The sequence below is a fragment of the Phoca vitulina genome, unplaced genomic scaffold, assembly GCF_004348235.1.
Source record: "Phoca vitulina isolate PV1807 unplaced genomic scaffold, GSC_HSeal_1.0 scaffold12, whole genome shotgun sequence".
NCBI lineage: Eukaryota > Metazoa > Chordata > Mammalia > Carnivora > Phocidae > Phoca > Phoca vitulina.
In genome coordinates this window covers 14,261,192-14,276,400 of record NW_022589715.1, presented here as the reverse complement: position 1 = coordinate 14,276,400, position 15,209 = coordinate 14,261,192, and the positions used below count along the sequence as shown (strand labels likewise).

The following is a 15,209-nucleotide window of genomic DNA, read 5'->3' as shown; positions in this document are numbered from 1 at the left end:
TAGAGCCCTGGTGAGGGAAGGACTAGAGAGAGCCCTCTCCCGACTGTTTACCGCCCTTCAGACAATGCTTGTAACCAGCATTCAAGATGACCCGCCACCGCTCCCGCAAGAGCCGCCCCGCTCAGCAAGGCAGACGAGAGAGGGCAACCAGCCCCAATCTGAGCAAAGAGCAGTGGAAACCTGTTTCCCCTGTCCCTTCATCACTAGGAACCCTCGGCTGGGATTCTTTTAGTGCGAGACGACGCAAGGGCTCAGCCTCCCCGAGAAGAGGAAAAGGGGAGTTGGGAGGTCGGGGGGTGGCAACTGCACAGGAATGGGGGGGGTCTCTTGCGAGCAGGGATTACTGCAGAGCACGCGTGCAAGGCCGCACATCCATCCACACCTACAACTGCATACTACACATACACACCACACACCCCTCCCCCGCCGGCCCCCACGCCCATTCTGGAGCGGAGCAGCAGATTCCCGGGGAGGGGAGCGCAGCCCCAAACGGAAAGCTAGGGCCCGGCGCCCACCCGGCAGCGCCCACAGCCTCCACCGCGAAGCCAGGCGAGCTGGGGGCGCAGGGAGCTGGGTCTCCCGCCCACCCCACACCGGGACAGGAAGAGCCGCGCCCAGCCCGCGAGGCAGCCCAGCGGAGGGCGCGGCGGGGAAGCAAGGGGCCCGCGCCGCCCCCGCCCCCGCCCATCGTCTTCCAGCACCGCCCCCGCTGCGGCGGGCGAGGGGCGGGGCGGGGCGCGGCGTATATAAGACGAGGGGCGGGCGCCGTTCTTTTGTCTCTTGCTGCAGCAACGCGAGTGGGAGCACCAGGCGCCGGGCTCGGAGCGGAACTCCACGGTGAGCGCTACCTAGGGCGGGGGCCCCATCCGGGTGGGGTCGGAGCTGGTGAACCTGGCCGGCGCGCGGCCGCCGCAACAGGCGCCTTTCCCCGACGGGACGCCCGGCCGATGGACCACGCCCTGGGGCTGGGGAGCGGGGGGGGATGCGGGACGCGCCCAGATCCTCGGCCTGCGGGGACCGGGAACGCCCTAGCCGAGTGCCACGTCGAGAGGCGTCGGCGGAGAGGCGGAGGGGACGCTGGCCCCGGCCGCAGGCCAACCGCCTTGCTTTGCCCACTAGGATCGCTTTAAGAAAATGGCAGACAAGCCGGACATGGGGGAAATCGCCAGCTTCGATAAGGCCAAGCTGAAGAAAACGGAGACGCAGGAGAAGAACACCCTGCCGACCAAAGAGAGTGAGTGCACCCCCGCCTCCGGGTCCGCGTGCCCCCCGCCCCGCCCCCCCCCCCGCCCTTTCCGAGAACCCCGCCCCACCCCCACCTGACCACGGCGCCGGGTCCCTGCGGCCCCGGCCCCCTTTTTGTTCCACGAAGCGCATGTCTTCCCAGCCCCAAGCCTCTTTCTTCAGACCCAGACCTCGTGGGTTCCTCGGCTGGGGGGTTGCAAGGTGTCCTCATCCCCCAGTGCCGCCTGCCTTCTCTCTACAGCCATTGAGCAGGAGAAGCGGAGTGAAATTTCCTAAGAACCTAGAGGATTCCCCGCCCCCGTCATCTTCGAGACACCCCAGTCGTGATGTGGAGGAAGAAGAGCCACCTGCAAGATGGACACGAGCGACAAGCTGCACTGTGAACCCGGGCACTCCGTGCCGACGCCACCGGCCTGCGGGTCTCTGAGGGGACCCCCCCCCAATCGGACTGCCAAATTCTCCGGTTTGCCCTGGGATATTATAGCAAATTATTTGTATGTTTAATGAAAATAAAACACACCTCGTGGCATGGCTGGCGTGGTCTGAGTCTTAGTTGGGAACGCGTGGGCAGTGTCGCTGCAGCAAAACCCCACGCGCCGGAGTCGAGTTGCTGTCGCAGAGCGGGAGGGGGTCGCGGAACGGCCGGTTTGGAGGGACTATTTTTAATGTTGATTTTACCTGCTTCTCCATGAGATTTTATGCGTTATTATTAGCTGCTTAGCTCTTGGTTTTCATGCACTCCATGTAAAATGTAACCTCACTTTGTCATTCTTGGAAGCTCTTTGGGAAAAATGCTTTTCCAGGGGAGCAGGATTTTTGATAAGCTTTTACCGTCCCACTGTTTCTCTGGCCTCATAGTTCTGATTCACCCCCGGAAAGAGAACAGTGATTTAAAGTCTGAGAAGAAAGGGGTAAGCAACTAAATCCGGAATGTTGGAAATTGGGTGAGGTCACAAAAGTCTCCTGGAGGCTTTCTTGGAACTTAAAAACGGAAAACAAAGGCGGGATCCAGGGGAAACCACAGCAGGAACATCAGAGCTGGAGGGGACAGCCTAGCTTTTTGTCTTTCAACCCTAGTGCAGAACCTTCCACAAAAGCTAGCCGTTAGAGGGAGTTCTGGGCTGAGCAGCCTCCGGTGCTGGGAGCAGCAGGAAGGGTGGGTGTGTGGAGGGAGGGCTGGGCTGGCAGCCAGCCCCGCAGGGTCACACCCTCTAGACCCCTGGGGAGAGGGGAACCAGCCCAGAGGGGAGTAGTGGATGGGAGGTGGGGAGGCTGCAGGGCATTCTGGAACAAAAGAAACTGGCTTATGATTCCAGGGGTGAAGTTTTCTTCTAAAAAGGGAGGTGAGGACACATTGCTTAGTGATTTGTCCCACATATTTGTCTGATCATAAGAGGGCTGGACACTGGGTGAGGGCAAGTAATTTGAATGAGGTGTGATCCCTGTCCACAGGAACTTAAAATCCTGGTGGGTGAGACAGGCCGCCACAGCAGACCAGAGCAGGGACACCTAGGCTGAGGGGCCACTGCCCATTTTGCACAAAGGAGTGACTTGACAGACCTGGGCTATGGAGGGTAAGTGTACCTGGGGTGGGGGTGGGGTTGTCAGGGTGGGGGGATAAGGAAGAGAAACATTAGCCCCCCTCCCTGGGGTGGGGGGGCAAGGGGAAGGACACTAACCTTTACTGAGTGTCTGCTGTGAGCCACACGTTGTGTTAGGATTTTTAGTTCTCAGAAACTATTAAAGCAGTATAATTACCCATTTTACAGATGGGGAAAGCTAAGGTCAAAGAGACGAGGGATTTGCTAAAGTCACACCGCCAGTGAGTACTGGAGCCAGAATTTGGGACCAGGGGTATGCTTTTGGGGATTCCATAACCCAAGGTTTGGAACATCTGTTGTGTCAAACGTTTCATGAGATTTCATGAGCCTTTACCATTTGAGCATAATTGACCCTGTTGGGGTCTCTTGTTGGGAGGTTAAAGAAAAGGGAACAGAAGAAATCTCTGCTGCCTTCCAACAGGAACACACACTAGGTCTACTGGTAAGAAAGGCTCTGGAGAAAAGGGCTGGGGAGGGAAGGGGAGAAGTGTGCTGGGCGGGGAGAGGGAGCGGAAGCACCACTGCGGTTTTCAATAGGGCAGTCAAGGGAGGCCTCTGGGTAAGATAAGAGGTTCCAGGAGGGGGAACACAAATGCAGGGGCCTTAAGGTAAGAGTGTGCTGGACGATCTGAGGAAGAACAAGCAGCTGGAGTGGAGTGAGCACGCAGCAGGGAGATGAGGTATGAGAAGGCAGGAGATGGAGGAGGCCGATTTGAAGGACTTGGCAACTGTTACAAGGTTGGTTGCTGAAGGGTGCCTCCTTCCCCCCCCTCCCCAAGCTACCCTCCCACCTTGGGAGCTCCATGGGTGCCCCTCATGGGCACGATGAATCCTGACTGGGCAGCCACACCTAAGGCCTCTGTGGCCCCAACCTCCTCTCTGGGGCCCTATCTGGGATGTAAATCGCATGCTCCCTTCCTGTGGGTCCCACAGACTCCCTGACCCCAGCGGGCTCACCCTGGAGAGCAGTTCCAGAACCCCATCTCCTAGGGTGCCTTTACTCTCAGAAGATTCCCATGACTCTCTCACCCCCTCCCCAAGAAATCCTTCCTATTCTGAGGTTATGGGGTGCTGATGACAGCCTCGCTCTTCCTCAGAATTTAAGAAGACACAAATCAAGAGGACCCTTAGGGCACTTTTGCTTTTCCACTCTAAGATAATGAGCTGATTGGATGGGGCCAGGGCAAGGTGGGGAAAGGAAATACAGATAGGAGAGGGAGGTCACTTACCGTTTCCGAAGTCTTAAACACCGCATCAGTTTATAAGGTAAGGCTCCCTTCCCCCACCCGTCTGGGCTCCCCACCTGCGCCCTGGCACACACATCTAGACATCCTGAGGCCTGAATGTTAAGACCAAAAAGGCCGAGTATGGGCAGAGAGGCCCACCTTCCTAGGCCCCGCCTCTCTCCCAGTGATCTATCCCCTGGGATCATGGGGAAATCACAGTGGGGACATACCCAGCACCTGGAGTTGGAGTACCAGAGAGCACTGAGGCACCCCAGGCCCTCTTATCCTCTCTTTTCTATCCCTTGCCACAGGGGAATACCGACACCCTTGGGAGAATTATAGTGAATTGCTGGTTTATACCCTTTCCCTCCTTTCTGAGAATTCAGGGACCAATTACTAGTCCGATCACAAATGAGGCTTGCTCTGAAGCTAAAATGAAAAGATTTTTTTTAAAGATTTTTTTTATTTATTAGAGAGAGAGAGCACACGTGCACAAGTAGGCAGAGCGGCAGGCAGAGGAAGAGGGAGAAGCAGGTTCCACGCTGAGCAGAGAGCCTGATGCTGGGCTGGATCCCAGGACCCTGGGATCATGACCTGAGCCGAAGGCAGACGCTTAACTGACTGAGCCACCCAGGCGCCCCAATTTTTTTAATCCTATGAAGAGCTAAGGATTCCCAGATTTTAAGGCCGTATACTATTAATTCAGAGAAAAGAGCTGAAAATTGTATAAACAAGCCCCCTTGAATATTTTCCCCACTTTGAGTGACCCTCTGTCTCTTTTCTAATTAGTCAAACATTAGCCATCCTACAAGGCCCTACCAATCACCACTTCCTCTGATTAGCCCTCCTGGACTTCCCAGCCAAAGACTTTCTCTTTCTCTTCTCAGCTCCTGTCTGTACCTCTCTGCCGGTACCTGGACACATACATCACTTCTTGGCTAGACTGAATAGAGACTGATTCTTATTAATCGAAGCCAGCACATAATGCATGCTCAATACTTACTTACTGAATTATAGCTGAAATATCACCTGGCCTCCCCTACTCCATCTTGTCTACGCTAAAGCCACGCCGCTACCAGGCCCCACCACGGTCTTAATGTTGGTTCTACTGGGCATTGACAGAGCCCATGCATGATGGGTATGTGCAAGTTACCATGGTGCAAGAAAGCCAAACATCTTCATTTTCCTCCCAGAGCCCAGTTCAGGATACACTCCTATTACGAGGAGGGGAAATACAGGTGATTCATAATCAAGGCTATTGACTGAAAGCTGTGTATTATCCAGATGGCAACGGTGGGTCTCAACCAGTTAAAAGATTTTAGATATTGGACTGCTGTTGTCTGTGAAATACAGAGGCTGTGTTCGTGTTCAGTTTAATTCAGCATGCCTTTCTGAGCGTCCAGCGAGGGTCTATCACTGTACTAGGCCTGTGGAAGCGCCACAAGATGGGAGCCAACAAAGAATGAAGTAAATGCTAGAGAGAAGGTGTATGAAGGAGTGGGAACTCTGGGTAGGAGGCTGCTTCATGAGGAAAAACATTTGAAGACCTTGAGGAGGGAGAGGGAGTGGTTCAGTGAAAACAGAAGCCTCACCATTAGCCTAGGAAGGTACATTGAGTTTTTTTTTTTTTTTTTAAAGATTTTATTTATTTATTTGAGAGAGAGAGAATGAGAGACAGAGAGCATGAGAGGGGTTAGGGTCAGAGGGAGAAGCAGACCCCCTGCCGAGCAGGGAGCCCGATGCGGGACTCGATCCAGGGACTCCAGGATCATGACCTGAGCCGAAGGCAGTCGCTTAACCAACTGAGCCACCCAGGCGCCCCTGAGTTTTTTATCCTGTACACAGTTAAGAGCCACTGCAGATTTTGGAGGCTGGGACAAAGTGATCTGAGATGTATTTGATAGCATGTGAAGGATGTTGTGACCGACAAAGACAATTATCTATCCAACCACTATCACCACCATGACCCACTCCTCATCCCCTCCTATCCTACCTTCTTCATGGCACATGGCAGCCCAATTTTATTTAGATATGAAGCAGGTGACAAGCTTCAAGGGGCCAGCCCCAGGAGCAAAGTTTGATTAGTATAAACACAAGACACCCAGGCGCTGAGCATTATAGAAATTTCTGAGGGTGTTTGGTTGCAGTTTGACTATCATAATGATTAGGGAACACTATTGACAATTCATAAACAGGGGTCAGGAATAGTAGACATCCGGCAAGGCATGGGACAATTCCACACATCAAAGATTTGTGCTGTGCCCTGCATGCCTTTTTTTTTTTTAAAGATTTTATTTATTTATTTGACAGAGCGGCAGAGGCTGATTGAGCCACCCAGGCACCCCAATATTTTTAATCCTATGATTAAAGCAGACTCCCCACTGAGCAGGGAGCCCAATGCAGGACTCGATCCCAAGACCCTGGGATCATGACCTGAGTTGAAGGCAGACGCTTAACTGACTGAGACACCCAGGCGCCCCCTGCATGACTTTCTTTAAAGACTCTTTGTTATTGTATAACATGCATATAGAAAAATGCACGGGTCACAAGTATACAACTCGAAAAAATAAAAAATTTAAAAATGAGTGTACAGCTTGATGAATCCTCACAAGCTGAACACACCATAGTGCCTAGGATAGTCATCTAACTATCCTCACTTCTAACAGCGTGTCTGTATTTTGCCTACTTTTGAACTTTACCTAATTGGACTTGTAAATGAATTACTGCACATTTGTATCGATGAAATATCTCCTTATAATTATGTGAATCTAGCAAAAACGAATTCTGCACAAATTTAGTATACATTGCATTTTCCAAGAATGCAGCTAGCCTGTAAATGTAAATCGAGGGATGCCCTTTTTGTTTTTTTATCTCAGAGCTTTCCCAAGAGTTCGTGGCACTGACAGTGATATTTTTCTTGGCTTTTGAATTGTTGATACAACGCGATTGTATCAGTGCACATTTGAAGCTGCTGGATTCATGGTAAGGCTGGGTGTAGGTGCAAACAGACAAAGTACAGATTGCGTCTTTAGCTGTAGAATATTACTGTGCCATAGTGTTTTAGTCAGCTTTTGATAGGTCGTCTGCAGTAACAAACTCCAAAAATTTCAATGGCTTACAACAACAAATTGTATTCTTATCCATATAGATATCAGTTGAAACTCTGCACCTGTTGCACCTGTCTTTATTCTGAGAGCCAAGCCAAAGGAGTAGCCCCTGCCTGGGACATGCTCTTGTTGAGGCAGAAGGAAAGAAGAGGAGCGCCTGGGTGGCTCAGTCATTAAACGTCTGCCTTCGGCTCAGGTCATGATCCCAGCCTCCTGGGATCGAGCCCCGCATCAGGCTCCCTGCTCAGCTGGGAGCCTGCTTCTCCCGCTCCTCCCTGCTTGTGCTCTCTCTCACTATCTCTGTCACTATCTCTGAAAAAAAAAAAGAGGAATGGAGAGCCATGCAATGGCTTTTCAAGCTCTTCTCAGCTGTGGCACTTCCATTCACGTTCCATTGACCAAAGCAAATCATAAAGCAAGCCTGCCTGGCATCAATTGGGTAAGGCACAGCAAGTCCCATGCTATCAGTTGGTATGTATAATTCTGTTACAGGGAAGGCAGGAAATACCTGGGAGTCATGATAATACAATTTACCATATATATTGAAATGCATATATATAATTTTTTATAAATTCTATTCCTTTATTTCACCTTTATATTCCAATAAGGGCTTGTATTGATTTGTTTTTAAAGTATGTGTGAGGGTAGATTATATTATCTTTGATTTCCATTTCAGGAAGGAGGAGTGTTATAAAATACTTGATGCCAAAAGGGGATGCTGGTTCTAAACAGTTGGAAATTAGCGGTCTCGCCCAATCATGGTAATTTTATTTTATTTTATTTTATTTTATTTTTAAAGATTTTATTTATTTATTTGAGAGAGAGAGAATGAGAGACAGAGAGCATGAGAGGGAGGAGGGTCAGAGGGAGAAGCAGACTCCCTGCCGAGCAGGGAGCCCGATGCGGGACTCGATCCCGGGACTCCAGGATCATGACCTGAGCCGAAGGCAGTTGCTTAACCAACTGAGCCACCCAGGCGCCCCCAATCATGGTAATTTTAATATTACCCTCGCAGCGATTGACTTAAGAATAGACATGGGTTGAAAAAAAAAAAAGAATAGATATGGGTTGCAATTCTGGTCAAGGACCCCCGAGGAAGCCTCGGGGATTTCTGAGAAGACTGAATTGCTCCTTAAGAAGGACATAAGAGGGGCGCCTGGGTGGCTCAGTCGTTAAGCGTCTGCCTTCGGCTCAGGTCATGGTCCCAGGGTCCTGGGATCGAGCCCCGCATCGGGCTCCCTGCTCCACGGGAAGCCTGCTTCTCCCTCTCCCACTCCCCCTGCTTGTGTTCCCTCTCTCGCTGTGTCTCTCTCTGTCAAATAAATAAATAAAATCTTTAAAAAAAAAAAAAAAAGAAGGACCTAAGAAAAAACATTGCAGGCCACTGTGTGACGATGTGTTACCTTCTCAAACCATGACAGTTCTCTTGAAGCCGTGAAGGGAAGTGCAACACATTGACAGTGGCAAAGTGGAAAAATAAAAAGAATCTGTGCACATAATGAGCTCTTGAGATGCCGAGGTTTCTTGAAAGTGCCTTATCTTCGAATATTTTGTTATGTGAAATAATACATATTTCTTATACTTAAGAAATCTGTAGTTAGGTTTCCTTACTTGCAGTCAAAAGTCTTCTACAATGATCCTCTGCAATGGGAAGTCTGGGTGCAGAGATGCTGGTTATGAGGATATTGTAACTGTCCAAGCAAGAAGTAATGAGGACCGAAGTTAGGGAAAGGCCGGTTCATCCACGGTGCCATGCTGATCAGTGTTTACCAACCAGCTCTCAGTCAGGGTGGAGGTAGGTAAGAGCTGATCTGTAGCATTTGCTGATTTCTATGGTGTAAATATGGCCAATTTTAAGCTGTCAGGAGTTTAACCATCAGCTTGCTGCCTTCTGAAAATGTAACGATTGGATCTTTGCAAGTCGGTGCCGTTTGGCTCCAGCACACCACTGGCTGTGGGGATAGAAAATCAGGACAGAAACAAAACACTTTGCAGAGGGAGAACTGGCAAGACTTCAGATGATGGGGGCAATTACAGAAGTTGTACTCTGACAGACAAACAGAAACTTGAACTGGTCTGTGTGACTTCATTTGTGTGTCTCAAGTTCCAGAGGGGAACTTGATAAGCAGGGTACTTCCCAGAAAGCACAGTGGGAGACACGGTAGCGCTTTGGAGAGAGACTCCACAGTCCCTGAGTCAGTATCATAAATTAGTTTTATGGCCAACACATTGTTGAGAGACAATAAAATGAGGCCGTGATAAAGTGGGTGTCTCTGGCACTGAGCCCGGGGAAGGGCAGGGTGAACCCACATCAGGCTAAACCCTGGAAGCTGCCACTGGTGGCAGACTGGGTGGAAGCTCGTGGTGGGAAAAAGCAGCAGGGTCGGCCAGAATCAACATGCTAGGTAGGGCCAGCCCCAGTGGAGAAGCTACCGCTATTCACTGATCCATTGCTTTCTCCACTTACTCAACCACAATTTATTAAGCATCTGCTAAGTACTGGGTCGCAGGCTAGGTAGTTGCTCAGGATAAACGAAGTGGATTCTCCTGGACCTCATTCCCTCACAGGTAAGAAAAACAGGTACCCTGGTTTAATGACAAAATACAGGATCATGGGACACTGTATTCTGGTTTAAAACTAAATGGGTACCAAGCTTAATCCTCACCTCTCTAGTGAAATTCAGAAGCTGAGCCCTTAAGATGAAGAGATGGCCCTGTTGATTCAGTCCCGGTGTTATTCAGCCTTTACTCTGGATGTCCGTGGCATTTACGTCGATCTCTGTAATGTTAAATTGATGTGTTTCACAGAAGTCAGTAAGATCAGACAGACTTGGCTATTAATGGGAAGATAAAAAAAAAAACCAACAACAACCCATTGGCCCCATGAATGCTATCTACAGTTGTCAAGCACCCACCCCATAGCTAAGAATTTTTCTACATTGTGGAGAAATCCTATTCTCTAGGAAGGCAATTCTGCTCAAAAAAGCTCCCACTCTTGCATCAGTGCAGCCCCAAGACCTTCATCGGAGGCATCGGTAACTAAAAAGAACCTGTTCTTTGAGTCACTGTTTTTGTCCAAATGTTATCTCATGCCAAACTGTCCCTTATTTTCTTTCCTACTACTCAGATGCCAGGTTATTTGATCTGGCTTGTTCTTAGGGAAAAAAAAAAAAAAAAAAAAAAACGGAAGAGTGCAGAATCGTACCATGTGGATTCTTTGATTTTTTGATTTAAAAAAATCATATCTGACCTGTCTTAAACAAAAGAAGGATTTATTTACTCATGTAAGCAAGAGATCCAGGGAGTAGGTTTTGCCTCAGGTGTGGCTGATGGAAATGGTCAAATGATGTCACAGGGACCTGGTTTCTCTCTCTCCATCTTTCAGTTCTGCATCTTCCTTCTCGGGATGGCCTTCCCACTCATCGTGACCATACAGCTGCTGCAGCTCAAAGACTACCTTCCTCCGAGGTGTGAGAACAGCAGAAAAGAGAGAATGTCTCTTCATCCAGTTCAAACAAAAAAGCCTGGACCTAACTTTCACCTGTCGGAACTAGGTCAGATGCGCCTCCCTGGCCCAACCACACTGGCCAGGACACAGTTTGGTTTAAACCTAGGTCATATGCTATGCCTGTTGTTAGGGGATGGGTCCGCCTCACTAGAATCACAAGAACATCAAGTAGACATGGAGTAGATTTCTTTTTTTTTTAACGAAGTATAATTGACATATGACATTATATTAGTTTCAAGTGTACAACATAATGATTTGATATTTGCATACACTGTGAAATGATCGCCACAATCAGCCTTGTTACCATCTGTCACCATACAAAGTTACAAAATTCGAGTAGATTTGTAAATGAAAATTAAGGACTATTATTAAGAACAGGGTAAATGGATATTAAGCAGCCAGACTCATCATTGTTCACCACAGTCATGTACTAAACCAGCATATACAGGCCCCATATTAACCTCTTAGCCCCTGGGAACTACATGAGTCCTACCTTGGTGCAGATAAACTTGAACTGGTAGAGAACACCTAACTTCTTTGTCATCATGGCCCTTATTCCCAATGTTCTTACCAAAAAATCAGGGCTGGGGCAAGGGTTCTGAGATTAAAGACACACAGACACACAGACAGACACACACTCACACACACACATACATACACTGCCCATGTATATACGGGTGTGTACATACAGAGAGAGAAAAAGATATTTTTAAGGAATTGGCTCACACAGTTGTAGGGACTAGCAAGACCAAAATCTATACAGCAGGTCAGCAGGCTAGAAACTCAAGCAGTTCTTCCATGTTACAATCTTAAGACAGAATTCCTTCCTATCCAGGAAGCCTCAATTTTTGTTCTTAAGGCCTTCCCATATTATGGAGAGTGATCTCTTTTATTTCGAGTCAGCTGATTGTAAATGTTAATCACATACCAAATACCTCCACAGCAACAGACTGTGTTTGACCAAATAATTGGGCACCACAGTCTAGCCAAGGTGACATAGAAAATTAACCAGCACAGAGGGGCGCCTGGGTGGCTCAGTTAAGCATCTGCCTTTGGCTCAGGTCATGATCCCGGGGTCCTAGGATTGAGTCCTGTGTCAGGCTCCCTGCTTCTCCCTCTACCTGCCGCTCCTCCTGCTTGTTCTCTCTCTCTCTCTCTTTCGCTGACAGGTAAATAAATAAAATCTTAAAAAAAAAAAAAAAATTAACCAGCACAGTGCTTGAGGTTGATTTGTGATTTCATCCTCATAGGCACTGGATTCCAGCAGGCATTGTCTCCAGCACGGAACACAGAATGCAGAAGTCACGTTCCCACCCTGACCTGGGGCCAAGAAAGGACCTTAAAGATAGAAACTGTATGAGGGATAGTGGAGCAGAAAGCTGGGAGGAGCCTCAGTTCTGAGCACCAACCTCAGAACCTCTATCTATATCAGGCTTGGGTTGCCTACTTCCAGACTTCTTTATGAGGAAGACGAAGAAACTTCTGATATTCAAGTCACTGAATTTTGGGGGGTTTCTGCTATATGCAACAGAGCTCAATTCTATGTAATACAAAAAAAAAAAAAAACCTAAGAAAAACAAAGAAAACAACTTGTTTAAGAAAACAAAGGACTAAACAAGGAAGCATTGTCTTATTTATTTTCAAAGATTTATTTATTTACTTAAGAGAGAGAAAGAGAGAACACAAGCAGGGAGGAGGAGCAGAGGGAGAGGGAGAAGCAGACTCCCCGCCGAGCAGGGAGCCCGATGCGGGGCTCCATCACAGGACCCTGAGATCATGACCTGAGCCGAAGGCAGAGGCCCAACCAACTGAGCCACCCAGGCGTCCCAAGGAAGCATTATTTTAAAAGAGAGCATAATTCAAGATAAGAGAAATAAGACTAGAGTATTTTTTGTTGTTGTTGTTGTTTTTACTATAAATATAAATGTTTTAAAAAATCCTTGTTGGGCGCCTGGGTGGCTCAGTCGTTAAGCGTCTGCCTTCGGCTCAGGTCATGATCCCAGGGTCCTGGGATCGAGTCCCACATCGGGCTCCCTGCTCAGCAAGAAGCCTGCTTCTCCCTCTCCCACTCCCCCTGCTTGTGTCCCTGCTCTCGTTCTCTCTCTCTCTCTGTCAAATAAATAAATAAAATCTTTAAAAAAAAAAAAAAAAATCCTTGTTGGGGGGTGCTGCCTGGGTGGTTCAGTCGGTTAAGCTTCCACCTTCTGGCTCAGGTCATGATCTTAGGGTCCTGGGATTGAGCCCCGTGTCAGGCTCCCTGCTCAGCGGGGAGTCTGCTTCTCTCTCTCCCTCTGCCACTCCACCCTGCTCCTGCTCTTTCTCTTGCTCACTCTCTATCTCAAATAAATACATTTTTTTTTAAATCTTAAAAAAAATTCTTGTGAAGGGGGCGCCTGGGTGGCTCAGTTGGTTAAGTGCCAAACTATTGGTTTCAGCTAGGGTCATGAGATCTAGCCCTGCCCCGCGTGGAGTTGGCTTGAGATTTTCCCCCTTCCCTCGCCCTCTGCTCCTCCCCTCCCTCCCCCACACCCCCCTCAAATAAATTAATAAATAAAATCTTTAAAAAATCCTTGTGAAGGACTCTCAGACTGTCAAAACCATTTTCAATCATATTTTTTCAAGAAAGGTACATCAGTTTTCAGAAAGGCAAACTTAGGGTGTTAAGATCAAAGTAAAATTCAAGTCAGAAAACAGTGAACAATTAAAGAGTGTTGTTTAATATTGGCAATCATTATTTTAAAACATCCACAAGCTTTTATGCACCGAATAACATCATGGGCGCGAGCGTGCGCGCGCACACACACACACGCGCGCGCACTTCGCACATCGTTATAACTTAGTAGAGTGCCAGGCCCAGATGGTTTCACAGATGATTTCTTTCAAAGCTGCAAGAAAGCAATAACTTCAACACCTCAAAATTTGTTTCAGTAGCTAGAAAAGGACATATGTCTACCAATACATTTTGCAAAGCCAAAAAGATCCTGAAAACAAAATCTATGAATATTGTTGTAAAATTCTAAATAAAATACATACTAGCAAATTTAATCAGGAAGTACATTAAAATAATACTGCTATAATGCTTCTAATTAAAGTTTGTTACAACAATGCCAAGATATTTCAGTATCAGGAAATCTATTGTCATAATTCAGCTCATTAACTGGCAAAAAGAAAAAAGTACATTTATCTTGATATGAGCCCAAAAATCTGTTTTTATGAATTTCAACAGCTATATTTGATTTCTTAAAGTTCTTAGTAAACTAATAATAGATGAATTACTTAATAGAGTATAAAACCATCTGGTTCATACTAACAGCCAACGTATTATTTAACAGTGAAACAGAGTAATTCCCACTATAATCTACATCAACCTCATAAATAAACACCTATAATAACATCTTCATGTAAATGCAATAAAGACATCTCTAGAAAATATTGCTGCTTTATTAAACTGCAAAAGCAGTGTCCTTATTAGGCACAAAGCAGATCTGTAGGTGCCTCCCTCATTTCCACCCCACAGGCCACCCTCTTCCAGCTAGATTGCTGCCCAGCCCCTTAAAAAAAAACAAAAACAAATTCTAGAGGCTCTTCTAATGAGAGAAACAAGACAGATGACTAGCTCTTGGGCCAACACTGACTGTTCCCATCACTAATGCCCAGCTCTTCCTGGAGAAGATTCCCCCTTTTCTGCCCACAGGCTCAGGGTGCTGAGGGGGCTCTTTCCAGACCCTCTCCTGGAGTCTGGCCCACCAGGACCTCAGGCCTAGTCCATGGCCTCTCCAAGCCAGGAAGGCTCAGGCTGATCCAGGGCAGGTCCAGGCAAGTGGGATGCACCGGTCTGTTATTTCACAGTTTAAGCATCACGAGAGGGTCTGATGACTCAGCAATTTCTTGAGCCAACATCACCCATGTGGTGAGGAAACGAGGCTAAGGGTGATCAGAATCAGCTGTGGGGCAGGAATGCGGTAGAAAGGCGCCTCAAGCCGGCCTCTACTGGCCTCAGGAGATCCAGGGGCCGTTTGGAACAAAGAGAACCTTGCGATGCAAGAGTGCCAGAAACGTGTGCGTAACCCCGCTCCCCAGTCACCATCCGCTTATGACTGCGGAGTCCCCAGACGAACGGACGCGCGCCATCTGGTGGCTCTCCGTGAAGGTGTCCACAGCGTGGCGTGAACCCCGTAACTTAAATCGCGCAGAGTACCAGCTCCCTTCCCGGCGGCGGCGTTGCGCTGCTCCCGGAACACCAGGGGGCGCCATTCTCGCCGAATCCAAAGTGAAGTCGCCCCTTGGCGTGAAGCGGTGCGGTGGTCCTGACGGTGTGGGCCTTGGAGGTACCGCACTACCCGGCGGAGGGGAGGGCCACGCTTGAGCTGGCTCTTGAATGAGGTGAGGAAGGGGGGAAAGGGCCTTCCGGACAAAGGGCCTATGCCCTGGACGAAGGTTGTAGAAGGGCAGGGCACAGAGCCTAAGTGCCTGGGGAGCAGGTGGGACATGGGCGGGGGGGGGGGGGGGGGGGGGGGGGGGG

The 15,209-nt window shown here is 48.6% G+C and overlaps 1 protein-coding gene and 1 long non-coding RNA gene across 3 annotated transcripts in view; both read left to right on the top strand.

The window, feature by feature from the left end:
* The first annotated feature begins 727 nt into the window (after positions 1 to 727).
* TMSB10 (thymosin beta 10) lies at positions 728 to 1,774 on the top strand. Its single transcript, XM_032411147.1, has 3 exons — positions 728 to 837; positions 1,120 to 1,234; positions 1,487 to 1,774. The coding sequence occupies exons 2-3, from the start codon at positions 1,135 to 1,137 to the stop codon at positions 1,519 to 1,521; spliced, it is 135 nt and encodes a 44-aa protein (XP_032267038.1). The 5' UTR covers positions 728 to 837; positions 1,120 to 1,134; the 3' UTR covers positions 1,522 to 1,774.
* A 13,196-nt stretch (positions 1,775 to 14,970) lies between these two features.
* Positions 14,971 to 15,209, top strand: part of LOC116636366 — a 13,659-nt gene continuing 13,420 nt past the window's right edge. For both annotated transcript variants that reach the window (XR_004300333.1, XR_004300332.1), the window contains exon 1: positions 14,971 to 15,070. This is a non-coding gene — a long non-coding RNA (uncharacterized LOC116636366). The remainder of the gene's footprint in view (positions 15,071 to 15,209) is intronic.

What these genes read in the sequence shown, in the direction of transcription:
- TMSB10 (XM_032411147.1), top strand. Translation starts at nt 1,135, where the DNA reads ATGGCAGACAAGCCGGACATGGGGGAAATCGCCAGCTTCGATAAGGCC. An exon ending in CACCCTGCCGACCAAAGAGA is followed by an intron (nt 1,235 to 1,486) that starts GTGAGTGCACCC and finishes TTCTCTCTACAG; the next exon opens with CCATTGAGCAGGAGAAGCGG.